Raw genomic sequence first — 19530 nt, 5'->3', positions numbered from 1 at the left:
CATTCAAACGTAATAATACATGAGTGCAAGATTTTGCTTGATTTACACCATTGCTGAGGAGTTGGAATCAATATCTTAGTTCAACTGCAAACTGTTGATGAGCTATAGGAGGGGAAGGTTGTAACATCATGAATTAAAAAATAATAATCTCTCAAGCTTAATATCAGCAAAGATTATTATTTTCTTTGATTTGTCAGACTAATTGAAAATAGCTTTATAGTTAGCGGATGATTAATTAGGAGCCAACAAGATCTCCATCTTTATCTTAGTAATTCTTCACTGTGCTTTATTTCAACATTTAGTCTTTATGCTTAAAATACTCCTTGAGAAAGTAAAAAGGTGATTAACATAGGATTTTAAATGTGTGCCATTTGTTCTGAGTTTTTTACATATTTTTGTCAACAGAGTCAAAAGGAAATAATATACAACATTACAAAATTACCGCCTGTTCCGCTTACATCTGCCAAATCCTCCTTTTTGGTAGAGGTATTTTAACTAGATTCATTTAGAAACAGAGGAGAAAAAAAATAAATAAAGGTTAATACTCTTCCCTTCGTTCCTTCCCAATTCCCAAAACAAAAGAACGTTGGACCCTGTGTACAATCACCTTGAAAGTTTTGAAGTGGTCTTGTGAGCCTTCCTCACATGAAACACCCTTAATCCCATGAGCCATCCTTCAGAAGAAGGACAGCCCATGTCACTGGTACTCTCCACAGATTTTCTCCCATGAAAAAAGGGTTTCAAAATAGCATCTGAAAGATATGGTGGTATTTGCAGGTCACATCTGTTGAGGTTTTTAAGGTTGGGGTGTGGGGGTGTATTTTTGTTGTTTTGTTTCGTTTTTTAATCATTTTCTCACAGTCTTGGCAAGCTCTGTCTTATCACATCATGCCTGTATCTTCAGCAAAGGGGGTGGGGTGATAAGTTTAACCCTTCATTTCAAAAGTAAATGCCCAAACTATATGACAGTTTGAAGAAGTTGTGTGGGTAAATACCAAAGACTAAAAGGAGGACTGTTTCCTAAGGAACCATCAGAAATCAAATGATAAGAACTAAGCACTACTATTAACAATAATATTAAGATAAACTGTATTATTTCAAAAAATCTCATGCAGGGAAGGGTTCTCCCAGTTTTGGGGGTTGTCCTCTGTCTACCATCAAACCCAGACTTTTGTAACAAATTCTGCTCATTTCTGCCAGCACAGGGTCATGGTTTGGTCCATCTCAATCTCCCATCAAGATCTTGATTTAGACCACCAGTTTACACCAGGAAGTACCCAATTTCTCCTCTCCAAAGTCTTGAGGCTTTTCCTAACCCTGCCCAAAAAGTAGCCGGGACTACAACTGTCCTGCTGTACCTTTGCACTTACCCCAGTCCCAAGATGTCACTGATATGGGGTGGCACCATGGTGGATGGAGAGCACAGGGGACCTGTCCCACGTGGGAGGAGGGAGCCCAATGGGAGGCAGTGGGGTCACAGTGACACACAGCCCATTTATTTGGAGGTGATTTATTTCTTTGTTTTGTTTTGTCAGTTTTCATTTGTGTGTTGTTTTTTGTTGGTTTTTTTTGTTTGATTTGTTTTGTTTTTCTGTCAAGCCACCATAAACACTGCATTGCCCATCTGCACAAGTCCAGAAAGACACACATCCCCATCCCCATAGAAACTATGCAATAAGTACCATCAAAACAAATTCTAAAAAAAAATAATAAATAATGAAGAAAGAAACAAATTCCCTTTCCAAACCCAAGCACAAAACACTTTTAAGTCAACAGAATTTAATCTAGTTTATTCTCAAAAAAAAAAAAAAGAGGAAAAAATATGAAAACAAAACAAAAAAGCAGGTCTTATCACTAGCAGTAAATAAATTTGTACAACCATTCAGTCTGTATAATAGGATGAAATAAATCTACATCTTTCTTATTTTGGTGCGTTGAATTATACATACAAACAACAATTACAGGAACTTGTTCACAATGCGTATAGACCTGGAGAATGGCTATCTGAAAACCCCTTGTTGGCAATGTCCGCATGTTAACACTGATTGCCTGACACCATTGGTACTTCCTATGTAAAAGGCCCATGGCCCGAAATGAATGATCTCCCTACAGGTTTTATTTATTTAGTTATTTAGTTAGTTAGTTAGTTAGTTAATGCATCATCAAAACCGTTCTAGCCAGCCCCCTCCCCTTCCCCAGAAATGAAAAAGAAACCAAAATTTTTTTTTTAAAAAAAAAAAGAAAATTAAAATAAAATAAAAGGAGAAGACATGACTGGCAGTTGGTCCATTTGTTCATAAGACCGCGTTTCCTCTTGGTCTGCATTGTTTGTTTTTCTTGTTTTTAAATTGTCCTCCCATCCTCTTTTTTTTCTTTTCCTTTAAAAAAAAAATCTCTCGAAGTCCTTCATGCCTTTATCTTTACAGCTCTCCAGATGCAATAAAGTCTTCCTCAAATGTACAATATTTCTTACAATATAAGTTATATGCAATGTTCAGCATTTTTTATTTTATTTTTTTTTTCACAGCACTAGAGATCCTGTCCAATAGGGAATGCAAGTTCTGAATGGCTTATTCACAAATGGTATCCAGATTCAGTGGGTAAGAATACATAGACGCCATAGTGAGTTCCTTTAAAAAGTGGCAAACATCACTTTTTTAAAACTTTTTTTTTACTTTTTTCGTTTTTTTCTTTTTTTTTCCTTTTTTGTGCTTTTTGTAGTTTTTTTCTCTTTTTATTTTTTTATTATTATTATTATTACTTTCGCTCTTACGCCTTCAAATAACATTTTTATTTTTACTTTTCATTCTTTTTTTTTCCCCCTCCCATTTGACTTGGGACGTCAGACCCAAAACCACACGCCTGCAAAAATGCAAGTATATAAAGTAATTCTCATTTTGAGACTGTAAGCATTCAGCAGGGGAGTCTATCGCTAACCCATGGCAGTGACCATACTGGAGGGATGGTGAGGTCCGAAGGAGAGGCTGGATGGAGGATGCATCGGTGTCGGTGTAGTCAGCATGTGGCTGGAGTGACTGAAGGGTGAAATGTGGCTGATAGAGGACATGTGTCTGGAGAGGGCGGCGGGGTTAAAGGAGCTGCTCTTGGGAAAGTCTTCAAGGTTGTCATGGACCTTTTTGCACTTTTTGGATTTGCTAGACATTTTTCGGTTTCTGGTCTGAATTCCTTCTTTCTTCATAGTCAGAGGTCTGTTAATCTAAACAAAAATCAATTATTTTTTTTTTGTGCTTCCATCCCTTCTCCCCAAATCACCGTGGGATTCCTGTGCCCCCATACCCAGAAAAGTGCCCAGGTCCATCTGAACATCCAGCAGCCCCCTCCTCCCCTTGCCTGCCCCACATACCATGGCTACACAACTTCATCCCACCCCCAAAATTCAAACCAGGGCCAAACCCACCCCTGAGAGTTGCAGAAAATTCCAGGTTTGGTTGAAATTTCTAAAGATGAAACAACAGAAAAGTGCAGAGCCTCACAGGAGCAAACCATACCCAAATAACTTGCAGCAGCTGAAAAATTTCAGCTATCTGCACATTAGGTAATTGCAGCGTGTTTAAGAACAAGACCAATCATTATCACCTTGAAATATTCCCTGCAGACAACAACTCACCCCCAGGCTTCCTGACTGATCTAAAACCATTAACGGCAACAGCTGCTGGGATTTCAGTGCTCCCAGGGGTCTCAGACTTTCACAGTGGCATTAGGGTGCCGCTCAAAGTCTTCATAAAAGCGACAGGTATTTGAATTGCCTGTTGGTTTTGGAATTATTTTGCACTGACTATCCTTTCAGGTTTACCTTATCCAAACTGGTTTTATTTCTAAGGCTTTTTAGGTTTATTTTTGGCCTGAAACAGATATCTGTGCTGCATGGTAGAGCACTTTCTGCTTGCATGAAGATATACCTGGAGAAAACCAGAGAGGTGGTGGAGTCTCCTCCTTGGAGATCTCCAAAAGCAACCTGGACGTGGTCCTGGGCACTCTGATCTGGGTGGCCCTGCTGGAGTGGGGGTTGGAGCAGATGGACTCAGAGGTCCCTGCCAACCTCAGCCATTCTGTGATCCTCCAAACGTAAAGCATTACATTCTCCTGCAGGGCTGTAGGCAGCAGCAATGACTGTTCACACACCCAGCTAGGAAATGGTAGCAAAGGTTCTGTAAGAAACTCCTGTTGCTGCACAGCCAGCCAGCATCACAACATGCATTAGCACAGGTGTCATGAAAGACCCCAAAAAGGCAATTGGGGAGGGACTTATACATCCAACATCTGTAAAAACCCTTAAAAATCTGTACTTGGGGAGTGACATGAGTCTGTGCTCCCTCTGCAGAATCCCACCCAAGGCAGAAGGCAGCCCCACAGGAGCGCCCAGCACCCCAAAGAGCTAAGCACCACTTCTTTTAATACACGTGGGCACACAGAAGTGCTGGTGGGTGTTCTGCAAACTGGAGAAAAGGGAGAAGAAACAGATCTGCTGTCCACCAAGAACTATCATCTCAGCCCTATCGAAGGACAATGGAAAGTGATTCCTGCAGGGATCCTGAACAGATCTTCATCTGCAAGATCTTCAGCCAGCACAAGGAACAAAGCGCTCCCTTCTTTGAGATCACAGAAAAGTTTAGTTTCTTGCTTGGTGCCTTTCCCCACAGCATGAGAACCATTCAGTGATTTCTCTCCCCAGGGAGACAGGAATACAAAAGCTCCCTGTTACTGGTAGGGACAGAGGCACGGGGAGAGGAAGGAGCATCCCAAAGTTCGTCATCTCAGTCTCAATGAGTGACCCCAGGCTCTCCACACCAGCAGTGGTGAGAAACCTCACCTCACCCTAAAAAAATGGGTGAATGGAAGGCTGATTACCTCTGGATAAAGGCAGCCAGAGGGAGCAGCCTGGCTTGCCAGCAGCTAAAGGTAGGAGGGATGAAGCTGCCCATGTGCAGATCAACAGCAGCCTCGGGGCAGCAACAAGCCAAAACCTCAAATGTCATGGTCTTTAAATACAATATCGCCCTTCTCCCTGGCTTCCTGTCCTCACCAAGGGAACTGGGACACGCACACAAGGAAGGCCCTTTGCTCCAGCCTGCAATGGGAAAGCTTTGCCTGCTCTGTTGTAAGTCACCCAGCAGGGATGTGCTGCCCATGCTCAAAAAGCAGGAGGCAGCCCCACATGAATCCCACCAGGCAGCAATGACAAAGCAGACCTGGAAGTCCTGATCTCTGATGAACTCAACTCAAATCCAGGGATTTGCATCACGATGTGAAGTCTCAAGGGCAGCCAGAACTGATTTCCAGGTGAAGCAGCAAACACAAGCTCAGGAGCTTCTGGTGGCAAAGCTACAGTAGCCTGGTGCTGGGACTGGTGCTGTGCTGGCACTGTGATCAAGCACAGTGCTTGGTGCTGTGTCCTGCAGGACACTGACCACTTCCTTAAAGCAACATCTTTCATGTCTTGTTCTATTGCAGAGAACAGACCAACCCTGACAATGATTTGATGTGAACCTGAAGGATGAGAATTTTGCCCAGGGTGGTGACAAGCCATGGCCAGCCCTGCGTCAGAGATGCCATCCCAGATGATAGCATCATCCTGCTGTCATGGTCTCACCCTTCTAGCAGGCACCGGACCCAAACAGATGAAGATTCGGATAAATGTCAGGAGGAGAAAGACCAGCAGTCACAACAGCAAGCTGGAAACATTTTGTGCTGACTTCAAAAGCCAGTCACAGCAAAGTTAAAGGGGTCCCCAAATCATCAAAGCCACGGACTCATCTCTGCTTCTGGGGTAGAGAAATGAGAGACCTGGAGGGAAGACCTTCTCCGTGAAAATTCATTGTGATAAAAATGACAAACACATGCTAAATTAAAATTAAACCAGCCCAAAGCATGTATATGAAATTCATTAATTTCAGATGGAGCCAATTAATTATGGGCAGGAATTACGCTCTTTGTTTCATCATGTGCAAAACACTGACTGCCCTGCCTTTGGATACTGTGAAACAAAGACCTTTTCTGAGGACTTTTACCAAAATTAATGGTGGCTAACTCATTTCTATGGGTGCAGGCCAGTCTGCTGCACACCTCGGGTGAGGTACAGGCACTCCTACCCATCTCTGAAATGAGTGAAGGCTGATCCCACTTCTAAGAAGGACTGAAATAACAAGGACGAGAGCCTCACATTCAACAGACCAAATCCAGGGGATGGTCTTAGACATTATAGGTCTGATCTTGCTCTGACTGAAGACAATGGGATTTTGCCATTGACCTCAATAAGGTCCTGTCACTGAAGCGGATTTATCCTTTAGACATAGTCATTACAACGTTGGGTTAATCTTCCAGAGTGGCTGTATCTTAGAGAGCTCTCTGGGATGCCACAGGATGAAAGGCATCGTATCAATGTGAAATATTAGTCATTGTTAATATTGGTGTTAATGGAGCTGACTCTTGTTGAAGTCAGTGGGAGAAATGCCAACAGCTTCACTAAACGCACCCCAAGACTGTTATGATTATTGCTAATATCCTACTGACAAATGGGTTAGCTTCAGCTGTAGGAATCAACAGCAAAACAAACTGATGTAGCTCATGAAAAAAATAGTTTTGGTGTAATTCACTGCAATCCTTCCTGGCGTGGGCTTAAAAAACAGGCAAGTTTCATCTTCATATCAATCCATTAAAACAACCTAACAATCTGAAGGTCCAAGAAAAACCCATTAAACTCAAAGCAATGAAAAGAAAAAAAAAAATGAGTTTCCTACAGCCTAGCCTAAACCAGAGTGAAGGCATCTTCCAAGCAGCCAAAGGACTTCAGCTGTCATTGACACGAGATCTGTGCAGACACTCTCTGCTGCTCAGGAGGAACATGCTATGGTGAGCTTTAGAAATTTGTATTTCCAGTTCTTAACCGAGAACAGATGTAGACACAAATACACCAAAGGAGAAGGACCACATCCTACACAAATTGGTCTTGCACTCTAAAATACCAGACCAATTTACACCATCCAAGAAAACTTGTTCATATGCTACCACCAAACTTCATCCTTGCCTTGAGTTGATTAAAGGGTGATGCCAGTGCCACTCAGCAGGCAGTTAGAAGAGCTCCTACTGTCCTGCCTCCCAGCAGCCAGAAAATAGAAGGCGTCTTGGTGAAGCTACCACCACCTTACCACCAGTCCCGCCCCCCCCCAAAAAAAAAAAAAAAGCTCATATTTTATTTCTGAAGTACAGTGTAGCCTTCACAGCCACACACTTTGCAAGCCACACTGGGCTGCAGAATAATGCTTAAGTGCTCTGCCCCTGTAAAGCTCTAAAGCTCAGGGTGGTATTTTCAAGGATAATCAGCAGCAACATTGCCCATTTCTCACCGTCGTAATAATTCATCAGCTACTGGGAAAAGTGAAAAAGAAAAGGATCTACCCACTCATAGCTAGACTGTAGTACCCTTGCCTAGTTCTGTTGCTGTACACAGTATCTCAGTCCTCTAGGGGTTTCATTTAAGCAGGTCCCATTAATGGAGTTGCTCATAAGGCAAGATACTACTTGACTTCGGTAAGTAGCTGTGCTGAGCTTTTCAGCAGCTGACGGTGTGTTTAATGAGTATGAAAATGGTTCCAATGTGCTCAAGGCCTGCCCCATGTCACAAATTTCACAGCTGGATCAGAGTTTCCCTAAACAGTGGGTCTAGGGGTCAATTTGGGCCAACTAGGTTCACAAGTTGGTGTTAAAAACAAAAAGAGAGAGGGAGCGGGTGCTCTCACAGGCATGTTCCTGGCGAGCCCCAGCACTCATACACGTTAGGGGGGATGCCTCCAGTCTGATGGTTATGGTACAAATGCACCTGAAATTAGAATCCTACTTCCCTTTGTAATCATGGGGAGAAACTGGACCCTCTTTGGAGGTGCAAATCATCTCATCCAAACACAAGCATCTCCACCAGGTCCAACAAGTGGCACCTGACAAAACCCTATTTCCTTCCAAGGGCTTTGTTGGGGTACAATGGGTGCAGCTCAGTTATAGGTCTCCCTGCTGCTGCCATCCTGAGCTACGTGATTTAAGTCCTACCTCTGGTGGCTGCACAGCCCCAGTGAAAACAGAGCACAAGCATAGACTCCTCCAGTGAGGCTTGCTGACCTTGCTGCCTTCTTGCCAAAATAGCAAACAGAGAATATTTTCTTGTGATACTCTAAGAGGTTTCACTCCTCCTGCCTGGTCCAGCCTTTTGTTTGCAGTGATCACACTGAAAGTTTGATGACAAGCTTTGTTTGCTACATAGGACTCAAAACATGCTGAGACGCCTGCCCACTAAAGGGTAAACACATTTTCCTTTTTTCCAAGGGAGATGCCTCTCACAGAACAGGTGAAAAATTAGCCTGGTTGGGTTTTGTGTTTTTTGTTGTTTTTTTTTTTTTCTACTTAATCCAAACTTGTTTACTCATCCCAAGAAACCAAAGAGCCTGAAATAACAAATGGAAGGGACTGAAACACCACAAGGTTTGGCTGCCCCATGAAACCCGATCCATCTTTGATGTGTTTGTGTGGGTGGACATGAGGGCAAAACATAGCCTGATATTTCTAAGTCAAACATAAAGCAAACGACCACTAGAAAACACCAAAAAAAAAAGTGATATCAAAGCACAGAAATTTTAAGTCTCTTCCTTCTTCTGACATAATTATTCTAATGCCACATGTGGAATGAGAGTAGCACGAGTTGTCTTAAGACTCCTTTTTAGCAGTATTATTGGGTAGAAGACTTTTCAGATCCCTTTAGCTCTTTCCCTGGGGCACATATCTCTGGTTCCTGCAAGCTGGCTTTGCATGGAGATATTAGATTAAATCTGCCAGGCATTTCATTTCATTTCTCCTTCCCTTCCATGACAGATGCTTTAAAATTCACATCACAGGTTGAGCAGACTCTACAACCCACTAACTAAATCAAGCCCTTTTTGGTTTAGGAATCGCTTGCGTCAAATGGGGCAAACGCTAGACCTGAATAAATCATCTTTGGGGACTGGCGGAGGGACAGGACAAAGATAGCCACAAACCCAAGAAAGGCCTAAATAGTAGCTGGCACATTTTTCTTTTTTGGCGGAGCTTGTATTTGCTGGATGAACCAAGCTGTGCATAGAAGGGGTATCAGTTTGCAGGACGGCGTGTTGTCTTTTCCAGTACACTGAGCCCGATCAGCAGTGGATAACGTCTCTCTGTGTTGATCCACCCCTCCTTTCTTGGCTCAAGCATGGGAAAGCTCTAACATTCCCCACGGACCATCCTGTTTTATACCTTCCCAAGTCCAATCGACTACGTTCGAGGGGATGCCTGCTCTTTGCTCCAACCCTCAGGGTCCCCAAAGGGATAAGGGAGGTATCAGGACCACCAAAGACTGGAAATCCCTGAGTCAAGGAAGAGCTTGGACCAGCGAGCATGAGAAGGGAGGCCCCGCTACCGAGCGCTACTGTCACACTTACATTGTGCAGCTTGTAGTAGAGCCCGCAGGCGTTACAGACGGGATCGCCGTTGGCATTTCTCCTCCACAGGGTGGTGGTGGTGGTCTGGCAGTTCGCGCAGGACGTGCCCGCCCTCCTGGCTGCAGACTGCGGGAGGGGGGGGACACGGGAGGGAGAGGAGAGGGAGAGAAAAACGCACGCATTAAAAAGGTGCAATCAAAAAAATCGCTGAGAAAGAAAACATCAACTGTGCAAGACTGACACACATCAGCAGAGGCCTCCAGAAACTGGCTTGTGAGAACAAATAATAATTCTGGAAAAAATCCCCGAGGTACTTTAATCCCAAATTATATATGAACTGAATCAGGTGCCAAAGGGCATCCTAAAAGTGAGTGCTAAACCTCTGATAGGACTCATCAAAATTAGCACTGCTGGCACAGCCCATTCCAGAGGGGAAAATAGTATTTAAATGCCAACATGTCTTTCCATCTTAATTCTCTCAGACCCCCCAGGGGTCTAATTCTGCAGTCAGAGCCTGAACCAACAATTGCAGGAGTCAATGGCATGAGTCATGTCGGCTCCGGCGAGCGCCGGATGAGACCCGCGCCTTGCTTGGTGGGCAGCTGCTCTCTGGGTCCGACCGCAAGTGTGGCCCGGTCCCATAAATTTGGCTCCGCTTCAAAGGATATGTGCTCCAGATCGGAAATAACACTGCGGCGAAGAGCGAGAATCCCAACTTTTTAATTACACCCTTTTGCAGCCTCAACCTTCATGTTTATTTAAGGACTGGTAATGAGGCTGAAAGAAGAATTTACCATTTCATAAAAGGGGAGGAACAAAACAAAACAAAAAAAAAGTATAAGTATCAAGGTGTATAAAGAAACTTTTTTGTTAACTGTGATAATGATTTAGGAAAGCCAAATCTAGCCAAGTCACTTCTCATTCACATGTATGAATTCATACTTGTCATTTAAAAACTGTAACTGTGGCATACAAATTGTCCTTCTGCCACTGAAGGAGGAAAAGGAGTCTGCACACTTTTATATGAATGTGGATGCATGCCTGCGTGTGTGCAAGTGCCTACAGCTCCCAAAAAAGACCTTTAGATCCCACTCCTATCTCTTCTTCATCAACATGACACAGTCCCAGAGCTCTGATTTCATCCCGATGTGCTGCTTTCAATGGGACTGCTCATGTGCTTAAAGTTAAAACATGTGCTTAAGCGATTTGCCAGATCATAGCAATGCTTGGCACCTTGCAGAACTGAGCCTTTAATGCTCTCTTTTGTGCTCTTACTGTTTCAAATTTACCCCTCACCCCACACAGCAGCACACTGTAGCACATCCAACATTTAAAAAAAAAAAAAGTACCGCATCTTTGGATACCGTACAGCAAACCCAAAATGCAAACATGGACACTGGCACAGCGCTAGCATTAATACCAACTCTTGTTAGGTCATGTTGCAATTTTAATCATAATTGAATGTGGCGTAGGTGGAGAGAGGACGGGTTGGTTTTGTTTTAGATAGAGTAGGAATATTTTTTCTTTTTTAATTACACAAAAAGAACTGTCTGAAAAATAAATAACGTTGTGCCCACAAGCATTAAGAAGTATCGCAGAGTGCCTGCTCTGACAGCAAGGGGCTCTCACCAGGCAGCGTGAAAGGTTTTCTGGTTGCAAAAATCCATCCAAAGAGGTTGAGACACCCCACCATGAACAGCAGAGCCCATAGGACGCATTTGCACACATACACCTTTGTCCTGTCCTCCTAGGGACTGTGCCAGGGCCCCAAAATTGCTTCCTATCAGAACCCCTGGGTTGGTAGGCATGCTTCATGCGCAGCAAGGACGTAACTCCTTGCAGAGCCGCACGCTCGCCGTGACCCAGCGGCCAAGCACGGGTGGCTCAGAGGCTGGATTGAGTCTCTCTGTGGCAGCTTTGCCCTTATCAAACCCAAAAATCAAGCCTAAGGAAATTTCTGAAAACCAGTGATATTTGACTCAGCCCACACAGGGGAAACATCCCCTTTGAAGACATTTGGGGTTTCTACGCAGCGCTCACCGTAATTTCTCCTATGGTAAATGCGTTTAAAGACACGCCTGGTCACCACCTTGCTACCTTTTCAGGATTTCAAGCAGATCCTCACCGGCTAACTTTAAATACACAAATAAATCACAGTGTCCACTGCCTTCTCTAAAACCTCTTCCATCTGCCACATTCTCCCTACAAAACCTCGGCATCATCATCTGAATATTTTAAACCCTGTTCTCTTTTGGTCCCAGACTGCACTTTTCACGGTGCAGTTTAAACCAGAGACACCAGCAGCAGGCAGGAAATAATGAATAATAACACTATCGTAAAAGCTCCCAGGAATGGTTTCCACCAATACTCATCACTGACCCAATCCTAACCATGTTATGGGATGGCAATAGGGTGCCCAGTGTCCTCTGGAGGACCAGACATTGGATGGGAGTGAGGACACAACTTCATGCACAGGTTGGCTGTGCTGACACTGATGGAAAGGTGGAATCAAGGAGGGTGCAGAAGGAGGAAAAAAGCGCTGATGAAGATGCTTATTTTAGGGGTGTTTTCCATGCCCAAATTTACATGGGGTGTCCAAAAATCTGCAGGTGACAGCTTCCTAAAATTAGACTACATGCACCATTTCCTTCAGAGAAACTGCCTGTAGTCCTTCCAAAACGAGAGCAGCCGGACAGGGAAACGGAGATCTCTGCAACCACGTGGGCAGGGAAAGGGAGAAAATTCAGAGGAAGGTTTTTGACTCAGCAGTGACGGGGCTGCCACAGGCTTTGATGAGGATCGAAGGGTCGCCAAGAGGGATGGAGACCATTCAACCACAGTGGTGGCTCAGTACAACCTGCTTAATCCTGCCCCCCCCCCGGCAATGCCTCCAGACCCACAACTGTCCCCCCCAAAATGAAGCAGAGTTCCCTGCACCTTCTCACCTTGCAAAGCTCGATCCATCATCTCCCATAAAGGAAGCCCTTACAAAGCCACCCATTGAACTCAACAAAGCTTGGGCTGGGTTCTCAGCATCTAAGGGTTTATTTGACTTCCCTCTCCAGCCCATCAGAGCCCTTTCATTAGTTGCAACGCACCGGGGATCAGAGCCCACAAAACTACGCTAAGGTCAGGCAGGAAGCTTGTGGCAGAGCAAGAGGTGCATGCCACAGCCCCCAACCCTGTGCCTCTGTGCTGCCTGCCCCTGTCCACTCGTCTTCCAAAGCCAGGGAAGATCAAGTCAAGCCACGGGCACACACGTGTCCCCATCCCTTTACAATGAGATGTGAATGCAGGTCTGGCTCTGGTGCCTTCTGATTATTTTTTTTTTTGAGAAAGCAGGAGAAATAAATATAGAGAGAAAGCAGGGGAAATATATATAATTATAGAAATAAATGTATGTTTTTCCAGGCAGTGCTGGAAAAAAAAAAAAAAAAAGGAAAAAAGAAAAATCCAAAGTTCTTAGTTAGCAGAGGCTATGTGCAAAGAATGGGAACTTTTTGCAACTTACACTTTAACTGAAATGCCCAAGATAGAAGTGATTATGCAAGACAAGGTCTCCCTTTACATTTTTCATTCTTTTTTCTTTTTTTCTTTTTTTTCAAGAGTGACCTTTCAAAATGTATTTATTTATGTATTCCATTTTACATGTGCTGGGCTCGGGGTGATTCGGGACATTCTTTCATGGTTCCATCAGACACTTTGTGAAAGCTCTACCCCCTTTCCAGCCGCTTTCCTATCCTGCCTCCCCCTCTGCTTGTTTGGATACACTCAAGCTCCTGTGTGTTTGGGCTGGGGAAACAGAGCTGTTGTTTATGAGTTATCTCCAGGGCCCAGATATCCGGCAGCTTTTTCCTAGGAAGTTAACTTTACACATAAAGAGAGAACGAGAGAGGGAAAAAAAATAAGAAAATGAAGTGTGTGTGTGTGTGTTTAAGACAGAAAGGCCGGGGGGAGGAGGAGAAGAGAATGAGAGAGCTGCACAAAAATTAAAAATCCCAACCTGCACTTCCCTCCCTAGAAAGCCTTTCCTTTTTCCTAACGAGGCTATGAAAGACGAGCCTGAGCTCAGGGAGACCAACATTTTCTTGTAAGGGAAAAGCGCGGGGGAAGGCACTGAGCGTCCATCCCCGAACATGCACAGCCGAGCTCCCGCACTGGCACGTCGCAGCCATCCCATTCGCTCCATCAGCCCCAAAACCCTGTGGGGATGCAAGAGACGCTTTTCCTCCACCTTCTGAGCAGCCCCCAGGAGCCCGCTCACATTTTTAATCTGAATGAAACCAAACGTGCCTTGATTCGAAACATTCAATAACTTCCCAGGCAGGGAACATATTTTTTTCCCCCACTTGATATATTTTTCCCCTTGTGGTTTGCCTGATTATTTGCCAAATATACTTCAGCGCATTTATTAGCCGTGCCCACAGCTTCCAGACCTTTTTGTGGCTTCCAGGGAAATTCATAAATAGATCACTGGGGATGCTATAACATATTGCCTGTGTACATTACGGTCACGAGGCCTGAAACTATGAGTTCACTATTATTTCTAATAGTTACGCAAGCATTTCTCCTTCTCCCAGCTTGTGTTGTTGCGGGTGCACACTCGGCTTTGCACACTCGCACCCTCTGCCATCCCCTAGCTGGTGGCAGCAATGGGGTGGCAGCAATGGCATGGTTGGAGACATACAGTGCTCGGGGACAAATGACCACACCAGGACCAAATGGTACCAGGACCATCAGCTGAGCCACCATCAGCTCAGGTCCCCCACCACGGCACCAAGGGGGGTGGAAACACACAGGGAGCTGTCTGGGGGGCCCCAGAGAAACCCTCTTCTCCTGATATCTCCTTGGTCACTGGGACGTGCCCATGTCCCTTGGAGAGAGCCACCATCCTCAGGTCGCCATGCAGGAACACTGCACAGAGGCCTCTGCCCTATCGCAAACTGGGAGAAAGCTCATTTTTGACTTACAAAAAAGTCATGAATCTTGATTTTTTTTAAACCTGTTCTGCAATTTGTAATAGAAACAATCATCTGAGGCCCATGCCACATGGGAACGTCCCTCTGAGCATCCTCCCTCCCAGCCCTCTGGCACGGTGGGCCCAGATTTTGGGTCTGGCTGAGCTTCCCGTCTCCATCCTAGGCTGTGGACAAGAAGCAAAAGTTGCATAAAAAAAATAAATAAACTTAAAAAAAATCAAACATGGAAACTCACCAATCTTCTCTTGGGTTTGATCAGGGGCCGGTTCTGCCCGTTCATTTTGTGATAGAGTCCACAGGCGTTACACAAGTAGTGCCCGGTGCCGTCTCTTCTCCACAGGGGGGTTGAGGTAGCCCCACAATTTACACACTCCCTGCCTTCTGGAAACAAGAGAGCGCATGGATCACTTAGGGAAAGCAGAGGTGAAAGGGGATGGTGAAAGCTCCCCCCACCCCCCCAAAAACCCTCCAAAAGACCCGTCTGTGCCAGACCCTGCCTGTCCTCTCCACACTCAGGATGTCGAAGCAAAGTCCTGAGGTCATGTCTGAAGGACATCCTGGGCAGAGGTGGGGGCACTCAGACCTGGTGAGGGCTGATCCTGCCCACCCAATCCTCACACCCCCATGCCATCAGCTGTATTGTGTTCTGTTCCCTCACGCAAACCCTAGGGCAGCTCGAGGGTCTCCCATGAAGCTCTCACCCTGAGGCCCTCCAGCAGGAAGGACGTTGAAGGGTTGGCGGGTCCCCGTCACCTCTGGAGTAAGGACTCGTACGGCCCTCTGGTCCCCGTCTCACTATATGGACCAGACAAACCTTGACAGGCTATAAAAGGAGCCCCTGACCCTCCTGAGATACCAAAGTTTTGTCCATGAACCCCTTTCCAACATGTATGGGGACCCCAGGGTCACTCCTGGAGCATCTCCCTGGCGCGCAGGGGGTGCACGACCCAGGGAGGCTCTTCCTTTGGCCTCAGGTCAAGTCAAATCCTGAACCCCCAAAATAACCATAGATCAACAACCCAAACACCCCTCCATCTCCAGCCAAGCCACAATCACTCTGCTGATACCCGCTATTGATTTGCAATTGGTTTGCATATTGGTTTGCAATTAAGCTTTCACTGCTCAGCCGTCAGGGCTGCAGAAACCCCTCTGCCTTCCCCACTGCATGTAGAGCCTAATGGTCCAACACCAATTTGGGGGATCCCAAACGGTCCCATGCCTGTTGAAACTCTTTTCCATCTCCTCCCCCTCCTTTTTGACACCCGTTTATCCTCTCCCTGGTTATAGGGCATCTCCACCAACCCACTGGCTCCCAGCACAGAGGGGATGCAGATTTAGGGGATGCAGTTGTTCCTCCCAGCTACTTTCGGAGGGCTAGGTAGTCAGCTGTTGTTGTATTTCTTGCACCTAAAGACATTGGCAAGCCATCTGAGAGCTGCAGCAGACCTCGGCTGGCCGGAGCAGAGTTAACCCAGCACACAGCTCCTCGCTGCCCCAGCCCGCGCTGCGTTCGAGCAAGAGGCATCCGCACCCTAACCACAAACGGCAGCCGTTCTTCCAGCACCTTTGCGCTAAAACCCTCTCTCCCCACACTCCAAAAAAAAAAAAAACTTAGAATGATTAAACAAAAAATGCAGCCGTTTCTCCCTCTTTCATCCTGCAGAAACACCCCCTCCCTCCTTTTCCTGCAGCCCTTCGCCTAGCCCCATCCCCCTTTGTCTGCGAGCTTCCCAGCTTGCTAAAATCGACTTTAAAAAGAAAAAAAATAGGTGTTGCTCTCGGGGTTGGTTTATCTCAAACCGCAGATGTCTTTCTAGAAGGTAAAGTAACAGAAAGTGGCAAAAGGAAAACAAGAGGGAGGAGGAGAAGGGGGGCAAAACGGTTTGAAAATCCCGCGCAGCCGGTGCCCCGGCTGGATCTGAGGCTCGGAGGGCACCGGGCAGGGGACGAAGTCGGAGCCCGGCCTCGCAGCAGCCACCGGTCCGTGCCGGGGCCGGGAGGGAGCTGCTCCCGGTCATCCCCGGGTCGGTTTTTTTTTCCCCTCCGGTTAGCCGGGGCAGCCGCTCTGAGAGCGTTTGAGTGTCTGTCCCTCTCTTTTGTTTCACTCCATCTCTCTCTCTCTCTTGCTTTCATGTACAAAACATACAGGTCTGGGGTTTTTTGTCACTCTAACCGCATCCGGACTCTATTAAAGTTCCTGGCGCTGGATAAACAATGCAACTGTCGCGTGCAGCAGTCTGAAAATAATTGGATTAGCTCAAACATATCAGCTAAATAGAGACAGTCCCTGCTCAGACAGACAGAGTAAATGTCACCCTGGAAAAACCCTGAAAACTGATCTCATTCATGCCAGGCAACCCTGCAGCAGCCTCCACGGAAAAAAAAATATATATATATATATATATATATTGAGAGGGGGGAGAAAAAAAATAAGAGTTTTGACTAATCGTCCTTTGCTCTGCGCACACACACACACACGGGCTCACCCAGCACCCTTTGGTGCCCACAAATTCATAATTCCCCCTCCCCGCCGCAGCGCAGCGGAGCCGCGCAGGATGCGCAGGGAGCCGGGGACCCCCCCCAGCAGTCCCTCCTTGTCTTTTTCCCTAGGAGGGATGCTTCTGGGGTCCGGTCCGGGGGCACGGAGCTGGTTGGGGCCGGGGGTGAGCTCAGGGCAAATCCCGCCCCCCCCCCCCCTTCCCTCTCCATCTCCCAGCCTCCCGGCGCCGCATGGGAAGAGGCCCTGGGCTGAGCGAGGCGGAGGGCAGGCGGGGGAAGTTGGCCGGGATTTAAGTGGCATTATTAAAATCCAGAGAGATACACTAATGCTGCGGTTCCCTCGGTTTCGCTTCCTCGTTAGACGCCGCAGCTGAGCACACACAGTTTGGGGCGGCGGAGGGGGCAGGATCGGACCCGGGGCAGGAGCCCTGGAAGGGAAGGGCATCCCTCAGGCTAAATAAGGGGGGATTCGGCTCAGGGCAAGCTGTAGGGTCAGCAAGTTTCCCCTCTTTTTCATCCCACGAGTGTTTATGCGCATCCCTCTCTGTGTGGAGGATGTGGCCGTGCACCCTCTTTGCCACCCCTATTGCTTCCTCCCCTCTCCCGAGCATCTGGGACAAAAAAAAAAAAAAAACAAAAGCCAAAAACCCTACCTGTGCTTGACCGTGCTTTTGGTCTGGATTTGCACCCGAACCCGGTCGGCGATCCTCCTAAGAGGCTACTGGGGGGAAAAAGTCCAGAGCCATATTCTGGGACGTACGGCGGGTAGGTAGTGATGGGGTGATGCGCGGAGGAGGTGGCTCCCCCTAAAGAGGCCATGCTGCTCCGAGAGTGGGACGACTCCAGCTTCATGGTGTCGGCCAGGGACACCTGATATTTGATGCATTCCTTCTCGTCCTGCCGGCTGGAGCCGGTGGAGCCGGGAGTGGAGATGGACGGATCCGGGGACACATCTTTGGGAGGGGTCGGCGGGAAGGTGAAAAGGTGCGGGCTGGAGTGGCCGGCGGATAAAGTGGAGGAGGAGGCTGGTGGGTAGACGGAGAGGGGTCCCGGCGAACTGTGGTGGATAGAGGTTTTGGAGAAAGGGCTGAGGTTCCAGGGGGAAGCGCTGTGGTGGCTGCTCAGCGCCTTGCTCCCGTCCAGCCACGGCAGCGAGCCGTGCAGCAGCGGGGGGCGGCACACCTGGCTCCCTGCGCGGAAAAAAGCACAGCAAAAAGCCGGTTACATTCCCCTTGCACCCCTATGAGCCCGTCGCGGGGGGTGCCAGCCTGCGCCCCCCATCCCTTCCCCCTCCTTCCCCAAAAGCTCGGCTGGATCTCGAGTGCAGGGCGAGCAAGAAAAATCGCATCTGGTGCAGACCCCTCGGCTTCCCCCCCTTTAAAATTAAACTTTTAACGCTGTCATAGCCCCGAAGTGGTCGCCCTGATCCTGCAGGATCTGGTAGCCGGGCTGGGACCCCCCCCGAGCAGGGATGCCCTGGGACACGGAGGGGGGATATGGCCAGCCCTGCTTCACCCTGTCCCTTCCAGACAATCCCAGGCAGGTTTTGAAGGAAAGATACCGCATGAAATTGCCAAGCCCCTGCTGCAGAAATCATTTTTCTTAGCTGGAAAATAATTTGTCAGTCACTTCCCAAAAGCAGCCGTGGGCTACAAACCCTGGGCATATTATGGACAAACGGAGAAGACCAGAAGATGCCCAAAAACGGAATTATAACCTTTCCAGCAGGGCTGTTAAACTTTGCATACTGCCCCAGTTTGCCCTTTTTTTTTCTTTTTTTTTTTCTTTTTTTTTTTCTTTTTGTTTTTTTTATATCCATCAGGCTGTCCTCAAATGTTAGACAGCGTTTTTGTGACAATATGGCACACGCAGAGAGAGCCAACTGTCTGAGAAGAAACTCTCCATCCCCTTCGTATCACAAAAGACTTTTCACTTGTGTTTTAAAATACAGACCTGGATTTGGGTTAGGGGGACCACTAGATCTATCTAGATTTATGCAGTCAAATTTTTTTTCCTTTGATTATAAATGTTCCGAAGGGATCGTACCTAATATTTTAAAATAACTTCTGCCTTTGTGGAGAAAAAAATAAAATAAAATTCAAAGAGTCAAATCTACCCAAATCCACAGCGACTTGAACAAATCGCTAGAAACTGAAAAACACAGTTATTCACCTGGAGGAGAGCAAGTTTGTGCCTGCTAGTAAAGCTCTGAAACACAATGACAACTAGAGGTCCTTAACCTCTCTATGTATCGTGATACGTGTGTACAGACTGCTAAATATACAGAAGCAGAGATGCAAACACAGATCTATCGAGCCACAGATAGCAAAGGAGCGGGTGCAGCATGGACACATATGTTTGCATGGGAGCCTGTGTGTGTCTAGAAGATCTCCAAGCTACTTTTCACCTTACCAGACTTTAGTGAACAATACTGAAAGTAACTGCTCAAAAGGAAGGGAAGGTGGGTTATACGAATAGAAAGGGTCAAGATTCATTATCTTCTCCAGGAAGTAGCATAGTAAATAATATTCAGGCTAGATCAGAGAGACCGCAGTTCCACTTTCTGCTGATATATTGGGAAAAAAAAA

General features: G+C 46.6%; 1 protein-coding gene across 2 annotated transcripts in view; it reads right to left on the bottom strand.

The window, feature by feature from the left end:
- Positions 1-1769: 1769 nt before the first annotated feature.
- Positions 1770-19530, bottom strand: part of GATA3 (GATA binding protein 3) — a 28858-nt gene continuing 11097 nt past the window's right edge. Inside the window, exons 3-6 of one of the 2 annotated variants that reach the window (XM_067003801.1) lie at positions 17596-18132; positions 14679-14824; positions 9465-9590; positions 1770-3217 (exon numbers count right to left, since the gene is read on the bottom strand). In XM_067003801.1, coding sequence (XP_066859902.1) covers positions 2933-3217; positions 9465-9590; positions 14679-14824; positions 17596-18132 — 1094 coding nt within the window. In that variant the 3' untranslated portion in view covers positions 1770-2932. The remainder of the gene's footprint in view (positions 3218-9464; positions 9591-14678; positions 14825-17595; positions 18133-19530) is intronic. The other variant, XM_048062675.2, reaches the window with a different exon arrangement.

The sequence above is a fragment of the Anser cygnoides genome, chromosome 1, assembly GCF_040182565.1.
Source record: "Anser cygnoides isolate HZ-2024a breed goose chromosome 1, Taihu_goose_T2T_genome, whole genome shotgun sequence".
In the NCBI taxonomy this organism is placed as follows: Eukaryota; Metazoa; Chordata; class Aves; order Anseriformes; family Anatidae; genus Anser; species Anser cygnoides.
Note: the sequence above shows the minus strand (reverse complement) of the source record. Positions and strands in the feature narration are given on the sequence as shown.